We start from the raw sequence: 17726 nt of genomic DNA, 5'->3' as shown, positions 1-17726 counted from the left end.
GCAGTGGGGGGCTGCAGGCGGGACATGACCTCTGTGTTTCAAAAATCTTGGCAGTGTGCGCCATTATGCTACCAAACTGCAACATTTGTTATTTATGTTTTTATTTACAATATTTATTTACTATATATAAGTATGAGTTTAAAAAACAAACAAACATGAGAAACTACCATTATCATCCCTCGACCCCTCCCCCCTCCTGTTGCTGGGTGGAATCCTCCATGGTCACTACTTGCCCTTTAAACCGCGGAGGCGGGTCTATGAGGGGGGAGTTGTCCGGTGTGTACGTGTGGCTGCTCCGCCGCTGCAGTCGCCTCCTAGTCGGGCAGGACTGCGGATCACACGGGGGGACTACAGGTGCTCGCTGGGGGTCAAACATGGTGAAGATAACTACAGTGAAGACCAAGCCGTACACGGACCAGAAGCCCGGGACGAGCGGTCTGAGGAAGAGGGTGACGGTGTTTCAGCAGAACCAGCACTATGCGGAAAACTTCATCCAGAGTATTATCTCTGTCATCGAGCCTGCCGAGCGCCAGGCTGCCTCCCTGGTGGTGGGAGGGGACGGGAGGTTTTTCATGAAAGACGCCATTCAGCTGATCGTTCAGATCGCTGCAGCTAACGGGGTCAGTAGGAGAAGCAAATATTGTCCACCGTTGCCGCTCCCCCTCTGTGTGGGGGACGTTAGCCAGCTAGCTAAGTTAGCTAAGCACCACCAACCGCTCTACAGTGTCTTTCTGATTAGCATGTATGCTAGCAAATGAACGTGAAGCTAGCTGTCAAGTTCTGTCAACTTTAGTCTTCAGTACAGTTTGTATCCAACTGTTGTACTGCAGTACAGTGTGTGACATTTTCTGGGCTAGTGTGACTTCTTGGTAAACGAGAGGAAAAGAGGTAAAGGAGAGGTCAAGTGGCTTATTACTAGCATTAACAGTAAGGTTAGGTTATTTTTTTTGTATCGACGGTAAGTCAATAATTACACGCCACGTGTTGTCAGTGTTATTAAATGGTCATAGGTGGGGTTAGCATTAGCCTTATTGAAGGTTTTATGTTTAAACGTATTCAGTCAAGAATTTAAGTGATGCTCTGTTATAAAGTATACAGTATACAGAGTGTACAGCTCAGCTTCAGTTAATTACACACCCCCTTGACATGATAAGGCACGCTGTTTGAGCAATGGTACCATTCGTGCCTCTGCTTGTTTGCCTTTGATATCAGCGTCAGTTATTGGCCTGATTTTCATAAAGATTGTGCTCATGAGAAAGTACTGTCAGGACGTCCAGGTCAGTCGGTGGACCCATCACGGTTTATCAAAGAGACAGGTGTCCTCATCAGCTGTCTGGGTTTCCCTGCACGGTCTCCGATGGCACCAGTGACCGCGGTGATCTTTTGGATAAAGTGCACGAAGGAGGCCACCTGAATCCGAAACGATAACCTTTGACATTTAATGCAACATACTGGCAGTAAACGGTGTCTTAGTTGCTTTGGCAGAAGAGATTAGCGCCTGTTATGTGAATGTAAAAATATATATATATTGAGGTTTAGTCATGCACAATCATACAAATGAGCAAAAACAGGGTTGAGTGTTGTAAAAGGAAGCATTTTAGCCTAAGGTTGAGTCGTTTCATAATGAGCTGTGGTGGGATGCCACTGGCTGCCTTCACTGTGATGTTACTGAAATACTGCAGGCAAGCAGGGGGCGTGACAGGCAACGTGCAGCCAGTCACGTTGCCCTGCATATGTGTGCCTACATAGAAAGGAACTGAGCGGTGAAATGCATGAATAGTACATATAGTACGTTTACGTTTCATTTGGCATAATACGTATTTTACCACCCTATGACCTTATCCCAACTTTTGCAGACAGAAGTGCAAGAATAAGGGAGCCTCATTTTATTTGAACAGGGCATTAAGTATATTGTCTAGACTCAATCTGTGACCTTCCCTCTCATGAGATGACCGCTGTGTCTCTTCTGCAGCCACTACAAAGCAACAGTTGCAGCTAAAGGGCTGCAAATTAATATTTTCATTGCCGATTAATCTGTCAGAAAATGGTGAAAAACGTTGATCAGTGTTTCCCAAAGCCCAAAATGACACCCTCAAATGTCTTGTTTTGTCTTTAACCCAATGATATTCAGTTTACTGTCATAGAGGAGTGAAGAAACCAGAAAATTTAAGACACTGGAATCAGACAATTTTGCATTTTGATTAATCGATTATCAAAATAGTTGGCAATTAATTTGATAGTTGACAACTCATCTTTGCAGCTCTCGATTGGTAAATGCGGGGTTGTTAGGAAATGAAGCAGTGAAGAAACTGTCACTGCTAAAGGTGCACAGACAGGGGCCGTTCTGTTCATATGTTTACACAAAGCGAGCTGTTGCATGTTTAAATACGAATTCCTTGACAGAGATTGTGACACAATTTTAAAAATAGCCATGTACAAGATACAGTTCTGCTATTCTGCAGCCTTTCTTGACATTTCTGCTATTTACGTTTTTGAACCTTTTAGTAATGTTGTCGAGTGTAATCAGTTTAACACTTCAGAAAAGCTTTTGGTAGCAGTAATAAAAATCCTGGAGGTAAACATGTGATTGTGTCAGTATCTCAATCATAGCTTGCAGTCTGATTTACAGGCTGTGACCATGACTGCAACAGATGTTATGATGATGATGATGCTTTGTGCTGTCATCAGTGTTAAGCCATAGTCAGTGATAAAGGAATGGGACCCTGATTTACCAGACACACTCCAATCACAGAATGAGACAGTAGTTTCAGTTCAGTAGTGTCAACGGGCAAATATGTAGAGCCTCAATCAAAATCAGTAAATCTTTACTTTCCATCTCCAGACTTTTAGCTGGCATTGTCATGCACTTCAGCTAGCTTTCTTTCTTTGTGTATGTGTGCATTAATCTGTTTGTCCCTGTTTATTTCTGTTCCCCCTGCAGATTGGCCATCTGGTGATTGGTCAGAATGGTATCATGTCCACCCCAGCAGTCTCCTGTGTGATCCGCAAAATAAAGGCAGTGGGTGGCATTATCCTCACAGCCAGCCACAACCCGGGAGGCCCCAATGGAGACTTTGGCATTAAGTACAACATCTCCAGTGGAGGTGAGTGAAGCCTGGATTGTGCAGTCTAGTTTTCACATGAGCTTACAGACCCCCTGTGTCACACTGCAAGCAGGGAGGACAAATGTGCATGGAGTCGTTTGGGCTTTTTTTGGCCACACGATCATCTGTATTTGCTGGAGCACATTGTTTCTCACCAGCCTTTTACTTTGCCTCCAGGACCGGCTCCAGAGGGCATCACAAACAAAATATTTGAGATCAGCAAAAGCCTGCAGGAGTATCACATCTGCCCAGAGCTGAAAGTGGATCTGTCCAAGATCGGCAAACAGACCTTTGAAGTAGACACCTTCAAGCCCTTCACAGGTATGGTGGCATGGAGAGCAGAGTCCTGATCTCACTTGAAAAAGGAAGAGTTTATGACAGATGATTCATTTTATTGCTGTCAGGGTTGAAAATGAATAGCAGCGACCAGTAACGTGGTGGCAAATGTTGGTTTGTGTTGTGAACAGACAGCTTCATTGCTACTCTTAAACATGATCTGGTCATCTAAAATGACCATTGAATGTCATTGGTGACTTGTGAAATCCATCAGCTATACATGATCCATCCATTCATGCGTTAGCCACCCAAAGTCTGCCATCTTAATTGCGCTCTGTTTCCTGTGTGCCTCAGTGGAGATTGTGGACTCTGTGGAGGCCTATGCCGAGATGCTGAGGGGCATCTTTGACTTTGCTGCACTGAAAGAGCTTCTGTCCGGAGCCAGTCACATTAACGTCCGCTTGGATGCCATGCACGGAGGTAGGAAACAGCACAACTTCACACTTTTGTGATAGGCAAAATAGATTGCATAGAATACAATAACAGTTTATTGTACCTGAAGTCAAGACAGTGGAAAATGGGTTCCTTAATAAAAAAGAATTGGATCAGGAGACACTTAGCTACAAATAGCAAAAAATTGTTTATAATCACCTGAAATGAGGAATTGTGTTTTAGTTAGAGTGTTGTTGCATCACCGTGTTTCTACAGTAGCTCAGAATGGACAAACCAAACAGTGGCTCTAGAAAGTGCTTTTCCAGTTTTCATGTTCAAGATTCAAGATTGTCTTTATTGTCACTGAGCATAACATGTCAATGAAATTTGTATTGCAACCCCCATGTTAGAAACAATAAGAAAGATAAGAAAGTAATAATAAAATAAAATAAAGACACTAGAATAAATAAACTTACATGCAGATAAAAATATGCATAAATGCAATAAGAATATACTAAAACAATAAAATATACCAACAGCATAAAATATACCAACAGCATAAAATACACCAACAAAGCAGCTGAAATATACTAGAATGTATATACTTAGTGCAAAATGGCATGTGTGTACCTAAATGTTAAGTACATAGAAGGTGCAGGTGAAGGTGGACAAAGTGCAGTGGGCAGTGGCTCATTGTCCTCACAGTCTCTCACTCCAGTGAGGGGCTGCTGGGGGTAATTGCTCTGACAGCCCTGGGGAATTAAGTGAAGGCCACCGTAGGTTCTCCCATATGCATGGAAAGGAAGGGCTGAAGCAATGGGTTTTCAGTTGCTTGCAATCTGCAACTTCACCACTAGATGCCACTAAATCCCACACACTGGTCTTTTAAAAGAAGTGGATGATTTGTATTTTAGCTCTAAGCAATTTTTAAAGACTTCTCTAAATCTTAAATCTATCTCTGCTTCCAGTGGTCGGTCCTTACGTGAAGAAGATAGTCTGTGAAGAGCTGGGCTCACCTGCCAACTCAGCAGTCAACTGTGTCCCCCAGGAGGACTTTGGCGGCCACCACCCTGACCCCAACTTGACCTACGCTGCCGACCTGGTCAACACCATGAAAGGAGGAGAATATGACTTTGGAGCCGCCTTTGATGGTGATGGTGTAAGTCAACTTTATTTTCTGGGAAGATGATTTTCCAGCTGTTTAATCAGACAGTATATTGGGGAGAGGTGAGAGCAGAGTTGTGAAGTACTTGAACTGAGGTTGAATCTATGATGTCAGCTCAAATAAAATGAATTTAATAAACTCTGCTCTATTAGGTTCATAATTTAAAGTTTTTCTTTTTAATGGACCAGAGTCGGTAGCCAAAATAATGGGCCTGGGTCCTGGGGTGAGACTGAATTGAACTCATTTTGACTTTGGCACAGTATTTAACGAGGACAGTGAATGTTTTGAGTTAGCTTTTTTTCCTCTGGCTCTTCTCGTGTTTCACTTTAATATACAACAGGATTGGTAATGTGATAAGAAAACATGCTGAAAATCATTAAGCCATATGTGGTCAATTTGTCATTCTTTTTCTACCTTCAAAATGGATAATGACACTTAAGAATTTTTTGTACAAACATGGTTTTTGTTTTAGTTTTTGAGATGTTGAGATTTCACCTCCACATGGAGACAGGTGTAAAACATTCTGATTCAGTATCTTCCACAAGCAAACCAAGTGCTGTTGACAAACTTTCCTGTTGCCAGTTTACAACCATTTACTACATCTCAGGAAACTAATTTTTGAGTTTCACATATCCTGTCTACTATTTGTGACTGTTGGGACTTGCTGTGTTCCTGTTTTCAGGACCGTAACATGGTGCTGGGGAAACACGGCTTTTTCGTGAACCCCTCAGACTCGGTGGCTGTCATTGCTGCCAACATTACTAGCATCCCTTACTTCCAGAAGACTGGTGTCAAAGGACTGGCCCGCAGTATGCCCACCAGTGGAGCCCTGGACAAGTAAAAACCACACACCCTAACAGCTAATCTAAAGCTTTCTTTCTCGGATAACCTGAAAAAGTGCTGAACTCCCATCAGTTACAGATCGTTTTCATGTGTGGTTCATTGTGTGTGCCAATTTATTCCAGTGTGGCTAAAGCTCTGCAGATGCAGCTGTACGAAACTCCAACTGGCTGGAAGTTCTTTGGGAATCTGATGGATGCTGGCAAACTTTCACTGTGTGGAGAGGAGAGCTTCGGCACAGGTGAGTGAATGTCATCATATGTATGTTGCCAGAGCTCCGGTAAATGAAAGCAGTGCTCCTCATTCACGCAATTAACTCCTTCCTCCATCTGCTAATCAATCAGGCTCGGATCATATCCGTGAAAAGGACGGCTTGTGGGCAGTTCTTGCATGGTTGTCAATCTTAGCAACCAGGAAACAGAGCGTGGAGGACATCATGAAAGATCACTGGCAGAAGTTTGGCAGGAACTTCTTCACCAGGTCAGGAATGATCCCACTAGAATGGTTTATGAAATGTGAGCTTTAGTCCCAAAACTGGAGTATTTCAAGTTGCCAGTGGTGAGAAGGTTTTTTTTTTTTATCCTACTGGGCTCATGGAGAGAAGTTGCTTAGTCAAATGGTACTCTGGCACCTTCTAGTGGTAGATAAGAGAACTGCAGTGCATGAAAGCTCAGAAGACCTTAAGTTCATATAGTTGTCTTCAGACTGTTTTTAAAAGTTTCAAGTTTGTCTGTGATTATTGTGACCAAATCAGCATTTGTTTTACAATTTTGCAAAAAGGGAAATCTTAACAATATAATAACACATAAGTCACGGCACATTGTATTTTTTCATCAACCAACTCAAACTTCACGTCCAGGTATGACTATGAGGAGGTCGACTCAGATGCTGCCAACAAGATGATCAAGGATCTGGAGACGGCAATGTTCGACCCGTCCTTCAAAGGAAAGAAGTTCTCCTCAGGCGATAAGACTTACGAGGTGGCTATCTCTGACAACTTTGCCTACACAGACCCTGTGGATGGAAGTGTGTCCAAAAACCAGGTGAGAGGCTGCAAAGGCAAAGCAGAGGCCGTCAAAGATTTCTCATCATCCCTCATTACTTAGATGAAAATCTGTAATTGCCTTTTTACATGTTGTGTTAGTAAATTGTAATTTGGGAAGTGTGGGAAGTCACACTATGAATCTGCACTATTTAAAATTAACAGTTTTTCTCAAACCATGAAAGTGGCCAGTTCATACATTGTGCAGTTTTAAAGTGGTGTATTGTTCATTATACCAACCTAATTCAAAATTGACTGAATACATGATACAGAAGAGATTATTGCCAAGAATAACTACCACTGCACCTCAAACATTCTTCCTCCACATGTTTCAGTTACTGTATGTTTTCATTTAGCATAATCTCTTCCTGTCTTTCTCTGTTTCTGTCCCACTCTCTCAGGGCCTCAGGATCATCTTCTCTGATGGTTCCAGGATTATTTTCCGTCTCAGCGGTACAGGCAGTGCGGGAGCAACCATCAGGCTCTACATAGACAGCTACGAGAAGGACCCCCAGAAGATTAACCAGGACCCACAGGTCAGGCCAGTCAGGAGTTATTCCAGCCAGCCAGCTCCAGTGAGAGAACGACTAGACAATGAAGTCATCTGATAGGAAAATAAACCTTCATGGAACCAGCACCGGTTCTACTTTGCCGTTAAATATTTTCATCTATGAAAAATCACAGAAAAAGAAAAAGAAAGACTGAGGATGTGAAAGTAGGCGGTCACCCTACCTAGGTCAAAGTCAAAGGTGAGCCCACATGGGCTCCAAAAGCCTCCAGGCTGCCCAGAGTGATCTGTAACCTGCAGGACAGCCAGCCTGCATTGGGTGGAGCTCTCCAAAAATGATTTCCAGAGCTTGTATTCAACATGGGAGATGATGGAGGGGTTTGGCCAAGTCTGGAGTTATGGCAGCTTATCAGGGCCAGTATGAGGAGAGGGAAAGAGCACAAGGGAAAAATAAAGAGCGTGCGTTCCAACTAGACACTTCATAAAGTCGTTTTGACTGGTGTGGACAGGGAGGTGATGTAGAACAAGAAAGTGAGACGAGACCAAAAAAAAAAAGTGAATAAAAATTTTACTCGAGCTCTTTATCTTCTTCAGTCCATACACAGCATGAACGAACAGATAAGCAGAATCATATTGCCTCAGGATCTTAACTTGACAGATAAATAGCCAGTAGGTCAATGGTTCAGCTGGCTGACTTTGGGTAGGTTTGATTTACACACCAAGAGCATCAACTTTAGATATCAGCAGGTTTTGAAGGAAAAAGGAAGAGCTTTGCAACAAGCATGTCACAGTTCTGCCAACAGTAGCTGAATCCAGAATATTCAGCAATTTCCTTGTTCGCTTTGGTCTGTCACATCTGGTCATTATATTGTGTTAAGTTTTGTTGTGTAAGACTTCTTAAAGTTGAGAATAACTATCAAAAAATTATTTTATTCCTGCTGATCTCGTTTTGGACCAAGGGAGTCGACAACGGTCTAAAATTCAGTTTAGCTGCCAACTCCGAAGAAATGCACGACCAGTTCCTTCACACGATTGCACCATTTATATAAAGCATCTTACTGAAGCTCTTCATTTAGAGTTTTTCTACATTAAAGCAATAGATTTGCTCTCTTGCCAAGAGTAACAGAAGAAGATTGATACCACTCTCACGTCTGCATGGTAAATATGATGCTAACAGCCCTCCAGCTTAGCTTAGCAAAAGACAGGAAACTGGTAAATAGCTAGCCTGGCTCTGTTTAAAGGTAAAAAATCAAAGGCTCACTAATTAACACGTTTTTGATCATTTGTGTAAACCACGCAAACACTGTTTAGGTGTAAAAACATCATCTTGTGGTTTGACAAGTTAGGGAGTGGACTATTTTCTGGCCAAGTGCAGTTTCTGCATCCATCTGGAAGTTACTGTGGCTGGCCAAGAAATAGTTTTACACTTTGGTTCATACATGGATAAAACAAACAAGATGTATTAATTAGTGAGCTGAGATGTGTCGGTAGGTGGATTTTTTATTTTTTTTTAATCTTTGGACCGAGCAAGAAACGCTCTTTCCGGTTTCTAGTCTTTGTGCTAAGCTAAGCTAACCAGCTTCTGGCTGTAGCTTCGTATTTAGCGTACAGACTGAATGGTATCGTTTCGCCCATCTGGCTCTCAACAAGAAAGTGAAAACCAGTGTTCCACAAATTGTCTAAACTATTCCCTCGTTATAGTGGAGTAAAAAGGGCTCTTAGTTAAACATTTTAACTCCTGCAGGAAACACAAGGCTATAAGAAAATGCATTGGAGCATGTGTGGAGAACAGCATGGCCCGCACAGGAAGTCATGTGTTTGTTGTGTTTGTGTTGTCTCTTTGTACAGGTGATGCTGGCCCCCCTGGTGGACATCGCCCTGAGGGTCTCTCAGCTCCAGGAGAAGACTGGACGTACAGGCCCCACTGTGATCACATGATTCCTCTGCCACACTGCCTCCACTCACCCTCAGCAACAGGATACCTCCGCCCTCTCGGGGGTGAAGCTGCCCTTGAATGCTGTCTTGGCCGCAGTTCCTGACCCTCTTAGAAACAGAGCTGGATGAAAAACTGAAACTCAACATGCAGCTCTACCAGAAAGAAACACAGGAACACTTGAATTATCTTAAAATGAAGGTTATCCACTGCCAGTGTTTACTGTTAATATACTGTTTTCTTGAAATGCTGGAGAAAATCAGCCTGAGGGGTCAGATAATTTATCTTGACTCAAAAAATGGTTAAGCATTAGACACAAGACCCTCTGTCACAGCAGTGACATATTTTATTAATTTGATTTCAAGAAAACAAAATTTAGATTCAGTAGTGGACTGAAAAACTTGAGTGAAGTGTGCCTCATGTAATTTCTGGAACCATGTTTAGCAGTGTTATTGTCCAGAACTGTTCCTGAACCATATTATTAAGTGGAGAAACTGCCAAACTGCAATCAGCAATTTGGGGCAACCTCACCCCACAGTTCCCTAACTAACGTGGTGCCTTCCCCTCCCTCTGTTCTCTAAAACCACCAAAATAGCCTCTCGACCTGAACCATAAACCACAGCTAAAGCCTTGAGAACCAACACAAATTCACCATTAATAAAATAACCCTACATATAAAAGAAGTACTGTGGTCATGTCTTAAATCATGTCTTTTTCCTTTCCTTTTTAATTTTTCTTGTTGCACAATATTTAACGCATCTAATTCATGTGCAGATGTCTGTCACAGGCACACAAACACACCATACTCCCAAGTATTTATAGATACTTTCCTTCAAGAAACCAGCCGGTGCTTGAGTCACTGCTCGAGCCAGCTGCAATTGCATTAGCAGATCTGAGTTCAGAAAAGTGAGCGTTCACAAGAGAGTGTGTGGGGTGTATTAATGATAGCTCCTTTTCAGCCGGGAAATTATTCTAGATAAACGTGGAGATCCTGTCCTGCAGCGAGTGAGCCAAGTGGTTGGACAGGCCTCCAGGAGAATAAAGTGCTCCGAAAGAGTCAATGCCTCTCCAAAGACATTCCTGAGGCAAGCAGAGGAGCATAAACTAATGAATTCTCTCCCTCCCTCGCAAGTCCTCTTGTGTAATGAGATAGTCGGTGTAATCCTGATTAACGGTTAGAGTTATAAAGTGTCAGGAGGTCGGGGATCCCACAGGCTATATCTAAAGACAAACAGACGAGTGCTGAAACAGATTTGATTTTTTTTAGTGCTTTGAGATGTAGTTTTTTACAGGGGAGGTGGGTGAAGTTGGAAGCAGCGTGGCCTTTTTGAGACTACAGGTATTGGACTGGTGTCAACTTTTTTCCTCACACGACTGCTGCATTTGGACGTAAATTGGCCACAATTTAGTTAATAGGAGCGAGGGTGGAAAATCAGGTGCACCAACGCACAGTGCGGGGAACGCTCCGTGTTCCTCTGTGACCACGAGGGGGGAAATTAGCCTCAATCACAGATGGCACATTTTCCCCCCAATTTCTGTCATGTACTGTATGTCTGTGTTATTCGTACTGACCAGCACAATCAGCTCGACCTGTTAGCGCTAATCCCCCTCGCAAAAAAGCACATGGCAGGGAGTAAAAGTTCCTGAGCTGGAACTAATTGACCATTCAAGTTGTATTTTCTCGCGGATATTTGAAAAGATTGATGTATGACGAAGGCACGTTAATTTGATTTCACCTTCCCTGCAATTTTCCTGACACGAGCTCTGAGACACGTTGCAAATGCTGCTGTCCACTATTAAGAGCTAAGGCTGAGTACGCAGGGCCGTTAAGGCCTATTGCCAGCCTTCAAAGGTACAGTCGGTGGCATTTGGGATGCATAACTGCCCTTAACAGTCCCTCACTACTCCCTTCGGAGTCACAATAACAGGGTGGAAACTTTTTCATTCTGCATTGTTCAGACCCTGTCAGGCTGACATAGTGCAGTCCCTAATGTGTTCCTCTTGTGCAGCTCCTAATGGCTTACAGGCTGTATTTGGATTGGCTGTCATTACATCAGGTAATCACAATAAGGCTTACATTAAGCTGGCATGGTCCGCAGCTATTAGATGTCCAAATGGCTTTCTCTGGAGCTGGCGTGGAGCCTTGTGTTTTTCGAGTGGCCTGTTCTCTGGTCTCCTGCAAGAGGATGGCAACGCAGTGGACATCTTACTCAAAGTCCTCACGTCAGGTTGGAAGCGTAGGCTGTGGCTGTGCACCATGCAATCAGGTTGAACTCCTCTGGTCCTTGTGGTTCTTTTTGTTGTTTTCTTCACTTATGCACAGTTTTCTGTGCCAAGTGATCCAGTCAGGAAAGTGAAGCTCCATAACACCTGACTGCCTTAAATAGTTTTATCCCAGTCTGTCTCAAGTGACGCTTCCACATCTGACTACACTAAATATGTTTATCCCTGTCTGACTCTTCCAAGGCTAAATAGTTCAAATCCCATGTAATGTCATCACTCAAGAACTTCAATGGACGTCGTTTTAAAGGTTGTTTTATGCTCGCGATGCTGCCAGTGAGCACAGCGCACTATGTTAGCAGGATTACAACATTGCTTTTCAGGAAGTTTGGACGGTTGTGGCGGTGGAATTAACCTTTTCGTGGTCCACGGTGCCAAAATGAGCTGCCGGGGCCCCTGCTGCTCCCACTCTGTGCATCCTGTACAGTATTCCTCGGCTGGAATATCAAATGGCTCCAAGTTTGCTCTGTGGTTTTTAAACACAAATTATGTTAAGATTATGTACGGTGGAAGCACTGTATCATCTCAAATAATCACGGTCTTAAAACTGTTTTTTCACACTGGGTCCTTCTTCATGGAGGACCTGCCTTAAGTCCTGTGTCATGCTGACATGATAAGGGACTTAATAATGGTGCAGATTACCAAACAAAGTTACAATTTACCACATCAACAGCCATTTGGCTAACAAGCTAACTAACCACTGGTGATGTAATTACTGGATTTGAAATAGCAAAATACATTACTCCTAATGACAAATTAATTACAGTATAATACTGTTTGTTAATATTAGATTAATGGTCGATAACAAACTACCCCCTGCTTAATGCCGGGCTCTTGCATCCATAAATTTGTCATCCAGTCGTCCGCGTAAAATGAGACAATATGTCTTCGAAACTGAAGTTTGCAGACCAAAATGCTTTTCTTCTGGGCATGAAACACAGACACATGCATCTCAATTTAAAATTACACAATCTGCTCGTTTTCAGACTTTCCATGCGCTATTTGTAAACTTGGCTGTTAGGCCAAAGCTAGAAGATGGGGAATTGAAAGCAGTCTGTCTTGTTAAAACATCACCTCGAGCTCGTCCGCTGGACGTGAACGAGCTCTGACAGGGCGTGTGAGGTTAACAAAGTCTCAGACGATCCCAGCAAACCTGGCTGCACAGACGCCGAGGCTCCGCATGAGTCATCGTCATCTTAACGCTCTCGCTTTTCTCGGCCTGGAGCCGAAGTGTACACAATGACGTGTGAGGCCATGAAAACTTCAGCAACAGGGATGAGAGGAGTTGGAACATTTCTGACCGCGCAGTTGAACCGAGCAGTGCGGACTAGAGGCTGGCTTTAGTCAACAGGCTGCCCCGCATCCTATCATCCATTCTTCTACCTGTGGCTCTCAGTCAGTAAGATGATAATAGGCCAGGAGTCACCACACTTCTGTGGGTTACTGTCTTCTAACGTGTGTGTTCGATAAAGAGACTATTTGCCCTTTTCTAGGATTTGAGATGAAAGGGAAGCTGGACATTGAGGCTTTATGCTGTACTAGAAATAGTCAACATGTTAAAATCTATTGTTAAGTGACATCTTATCACTTTCCTTCTTCCCGTTCCACATGTGCTGCACTAAAAAATACAAACAAGAGAAGGAAAACGAAGTACACGGTCAAACCCAGCGATGCGTTATGTGCTACACGTGTTCAACTGCAAGCAATTACTGTTCTGCTGCCTGAAACCTCACATATTTGGAGGCCCTGCAGAGAAGAACGGGAGAATCTACAGTTGCCTTAGCATAAGTGTGTACATTTGCCAGTTTTCTCGAGAAAGGTTTCTGCAAGGAAATCGGATGCTTTTGCAGCGTTCAGTGTTTCTCCTGTAAAACTGTATCTGTAACATGAGTGTTGTCCGCTCGCAGTGAAGATTCCCTTTCCTTTAATGCAGGGAGACCGCAGTACGGCCTGGAAAAGTTCCCTGCATTTGTTGTAGATTAGCTCTGACTGCATGTTCCAAAAGACACCTCTGGGGAATAGAGCAGCAGTGCAACAGGCGTCTGAAAAGTAACCCCAAATGCAACATGTAACACAGAGTTAAACTCAGATTTTTATAGAGTTGGGGTCTGGATGGGGGTGCAAAGGATGCAGTGAGGCCAATATTGTCTGTCAGCCATTTAATTTGCCTTAGCTGGGACAGAAACTGTCTTGAGTTATCCGCTGATTGAAGACTGCGCAAAATGCTAGCACATTTTCAGACGAAAGCAAGGAAAATCAGATTAAAGCAAAATTTATTAGAGTCATCAAAGGATCTGAAGGAAAGGAGACAGAGAAAGTTTGAAAGAAACCTAAAAATTACTGAGAAGCAGTGGCAAAAGGCCATCATCACCCTCATCCCTTCGTTCTCCTTTATTGACTAAGACACCAGTGCCAGCTTTTTAACAAAGGGCCTCCCTGTCCATGTGCTGTGGCCGCTGGAGAAAGCCTCAGGGATCTGCTCTTCAAAGAGACCTTCAGAACCCTAATCCACTCTGCCATGAACGTAAGATGACTTTCACCATGCATGGTTGCAATTTTAATAATCATATCCTACTTTAGGCAAAATGAAGTCGATAGACATCAAGGGGGAAAAATAGGCCACTGTCAGAAATGATCTCGCTACTTGATCGGCCCAGTGGTGAGGTCTTCCCCTTGCGAAACCCTTCCGCTCCTCTGAGGGTCCTTATTACAGAGCAAACCACCTAAACACAGCTTAGGTTAAATTCATTTGGCTGCTTAAACAGCGCATTTAAAAGGGTGCCCCAGCAAGAAACAGAGCTGACATATGACGTGCATCACCTCACACATTTCTCCAAACTGTAATCAGTCATGCCCAATTTCATTTGGTTTGACAGCTATTTAAAGCTATTCTGTGTGAATTTGCCCTCCGCGAAATCTCACTGGAGCACAAAAGACCTTTGTTGCTTTGATTGAAATGTAACGTGAAATCATGCACATGCCACGTCTGCACATGCAATCTCACACGCTTTTGGTGTTCCTTTTTTTTTTTTTTTTTTTTTTTTCCTGCAGTCCAAAAGAAGCTCACCAGAAATAGGCTCCGAAACCACTTTAAGTCCTTGAAGTTACAGACTGCAGTTCTAAGAAGTTCGAGCTGAGAGTGCACGTAACTTAAAGTTAGGCCCATTTCACTTACGGTTCAATTAAGGAGAATTATATTTTTAAAAATTCCACTTTTTCAAAATCACGTCTGGCATGAAAGAATTATGTCCAACCTATTTAAGTGAGACCAAATGCTCAATCATCATAAGCAAATGAACTGCAGTCTCTGTTTACATGTTGAATTGCTTGAATTGACTGCAGCCCTGGTTTTGATCAGAGGCTTGGCAGCGATTGCAACCTGCTGCTTTGTATCCCTCAACCCTCATAATCACCATACTCTTAATTTCCTCGACCACTCAAGTAACAGTGGACCAGGGACACTGCAAAGATGTGTTGACATACAGTAAACAGTAGTATAGGAATTGTTGAACCAACACGGAAGCCTATCGACCAGTTTAGAAAATTTAAGGCTCATTCCCCCGACACACACGCAGACACACCCTTATCCTATCTCATGGTATGCAGGAAGCTTGTGCAGTGTTATCTCTAAGCCCTGGTTAGCAGCATCTCTCCAGGGATGGCTCTGAGGGAAAGGAGTGGAAGGGAGAGGAGGGGTAGGAAGGGTTTGCTCCTTAGGACCAGGTCCTGGACCCCCTGAGGCCTGAAGAGGAGCGGGGATATCAGAGGTGATCCTCAGTCGAAAATAATCCAGCCTTAAGCATTAATCGCGCATGCTATGTCTGCACTCTGCAACACTTAAATCACAACATTCTTCAGAGAGGATGATATTTCCCTCTAATGAGCAGGGGTAGGTCACAATATGGGAGAACCGGAGATGCTAAATTGCTACCATTCTTTTCCTGCCCCCAAAATGCCGGCATTAGTCTTTCAAAGCTCTCTGTATGTGCAGACACACATGCAGAGATAAAGTATGTGTCAGGATCCAGAGGGGAGTAAAACGAAACAAGGTGTGGAGTTATAGAGGAAAAGGTGAGTTGGGTTAGGCTCTGGAATTAATAACTGTATAAAGGTGCGTGTGTGTGTGTGTGTGTGTGTGTGTAGCTGTAGTTAACATGTCTGCAGGAGTGATTGTTCACAGCACAAAAAACCTGATTCTCTTCTCTTTCCGCTCCCTCTTTCCTCTCCTTCATTCATCTGCCTCCGTCATGCATGGATGGGAATCAAATGAAGTTCATCGAGTTATTAGAAAAAGCTAGATCCGCTTGCAGAAGTCACCACTGCCACATGTGATCGTCTAATCAGCCCCCGAGGGATCGCTTCCAGACAATCCAGAGAGACGCTTTACTGACTCACATCCCTTCGGACTGTCTTTAGTCGAATGAGAGCGTGTGCAGTTGAAGACTGGCCTGTTTGTAGACGCTCGGGTCGAGCTGCTGCAGGTGGCAGCACAATCCAATGACAGGACACCGTTCCAAGGCTGTTCAACAAAGCAGATACAGACCTTAAAGGCGAAAAGCACAGTGATCATTTACTGTCACCACCTTTATGGCAAACAGCTAACCCTGCGTAGGAATGCTCTCAGAAATATCATTCGTGCAATAAAGTACATGTATAAAGCCGTGCTGAACTCACTACTCGCATTCCCTGAATTCATTATTGGTATACGTGTTTTCATGAGAGAATATTTTCCTCCTCGTAAATACTGGACCTGGTAAATCATAAGTACCACAGCCTGAGCACAGGGGCTGCTTCGTGCCCCTCAGCCTGCAGGGGACTGAGAGGCTTTCTGTGGGCCATAATTTAGGTTCGGGTGTGCAGCGGGGCCGACGTAACAAAACCTTATCTTAAAGTACAAAAAATCTTATCAAATCTTGTCTTGTGTATGTGGTTGTTCTTTTTTGTACTCGCACCATTCGTCTTTGAGTCATTTAAACTTCATTTCATTTGTAGATAATTGTTGATGTGAGCGGTTGCACACTGCAAAGTCGACTTTAACTTTGAACCACAAAGAAATAGAATGAAAGTTCCTTCTTGACCTTAGAGCTGCAACGATTAATCAATTAGCTGTCAACTATTACATTAATCGCCAACTATTTTGATAATCGATGAATCAGTGTGAGTCATCTTTTAAGAAAAAGAGTCAAAATTCTGATTCCAGCCTCTTAAATGTGAATATTTTCTGGTTTTCTACTCTTCTGTGACAGTAAACTGAATATATTTCGGTTGTGGACAGAACAAGACATTTGAGAACATCATCTTTGGCTTTGGGAAACAATATTTCATAGACCAAATAACAAATCAGTTAATCCAGAAAATAACTGACAGTTTAATCAACACTTAAAATAATTGTTAGTGACTCCCTGCTTGTCCTTAAACACAATCTCACCATAGTGTCCATTTAGTGGCTGAAGCTTTCAGTTGTATCAGCACAGTTGGAATTGCAGATTTCCATTTTTCTCAGGCCTCCACGTCTCTCAGGGCGTCTCTGTCCCTGAAGTGGACGCTTAAATCCAGCTCAGCACAGCGTCCTCAGGCCCTCGGACAGTTCCTGCAGTGAGCGCAGGGTGGCGACACATGGCTAATCAGAGACATGTGGCTCCTGTGGGCGCAAGTCTCCCAGTGAAGTTTGTAGGAAGGATTGCGCTCAGTTGGAGACAGAGAGAGACAGTGAGGGGGGAAAGTGAGCTGGGCTCCCGCGAGGAGGAAAGAGAGAAACCAGGAGGCAACTTTCTTCCAGACGCATTTTTTTTGCAGCCGAAAAGGAGTTTCGGTGCGCTTTTGTTTTGAGCGGAAAACGGCGCACACGTTACCAAGGCGCTGTGTTCATTTTCTTGTTGCCCGAAATTCAATTTTGAGCGCAGTGGATGCGCGAAGCGGGCGAAGGTTTTAACGCACAGCCGGAGGAATGTATCCAAGTCGGGCAGCGGCGAGTCAGCGTCTCTGGAGATGTCCAGCCTGCGCTCTCTGGATCGCCCTGCTCCTCCAGAGTGTCCTGGACCTGAGCGCGTCTGGTGAGTCTCGGTATTTTTCCCCTTCCCCTGCCTCTCTGCTGGCCGCACTAGCTCTGCGGCTCATCCCAACACGCGTGAATTAAACGATGCAAT

At 43.6% G+C, this 17726-nt stretch overlaps 2 protein-coding genes across 3 annotated transcripts in view; both read left to right on the top strand.

Moving 5' to 3' along the window:
- Window positions 1–287: 287 nt before the first annotated feature.
- pgm1 (phosphoglucomutase 1) lies at window positions 288–9968 on the top strand. Its single transcript, XM_041935201.1, has 11 exons — window positions 288–620; window positions 2942–3104; window positions 3282–3425; window positions 3735–3860; window positions 4781–4971; window positions 5660–5814; window positions 5943–6058; window positions 6162–6297; window positions 6677–6860; window positions 7261–7395; window positions 9216–9968. Exons 1-11 carry the CDS (start codon window positions 375–377, stop codon window positions 9303–9305), a joined length of 1686 nt encoding a protein of 561 aa, XP_041791135.1. The 5' UTR covers window positions 288–374; the 3' UTR covers window positions 9306–9968.
- A 7340-nt stretch (window positions 9969–17308) lies between these two features.
- ror1 (receptor tyrosine kinase-like orphan receptor 1) overlaps window positions 17309–17726 on the top strand; it is a 121545-nt gene continuing 121127 nt past the window's right edge. For both annotated transcript variants that reach the window (XM_041934988.1, XM_041934987.1), the window contains exon 1: window positions 17309–17633. In XM_041934988.1, coding sequence (XP_041790922.1) covers window positions 17528–17633 — 106 coding nt within the window. In that variant the 5' untranslated portion in view covers window positions 17309–17527. The remainder of the gene's footprint in view (window positions 17634–17726) is intronic.

Source organism: Chelmon rostratus, chromosome 4 (assembly GCF_017976325.1).
Source record: "Chelmon rostratus isolate fCheRos1 chromosome 4, fCheRos1.pri, whole genome shotgun sequence".
Taxonomy (NCBI): domain Eukaryota; kingdom Metazoa; phylum Chordata; class Actinopteri; order Chaetodontiformes; family Chaetodontidae; genus Chelmon; species Chelmon rostratus.
This window is presented reverse-complemented; position numbering and strand designations above follow the sequence as displayed.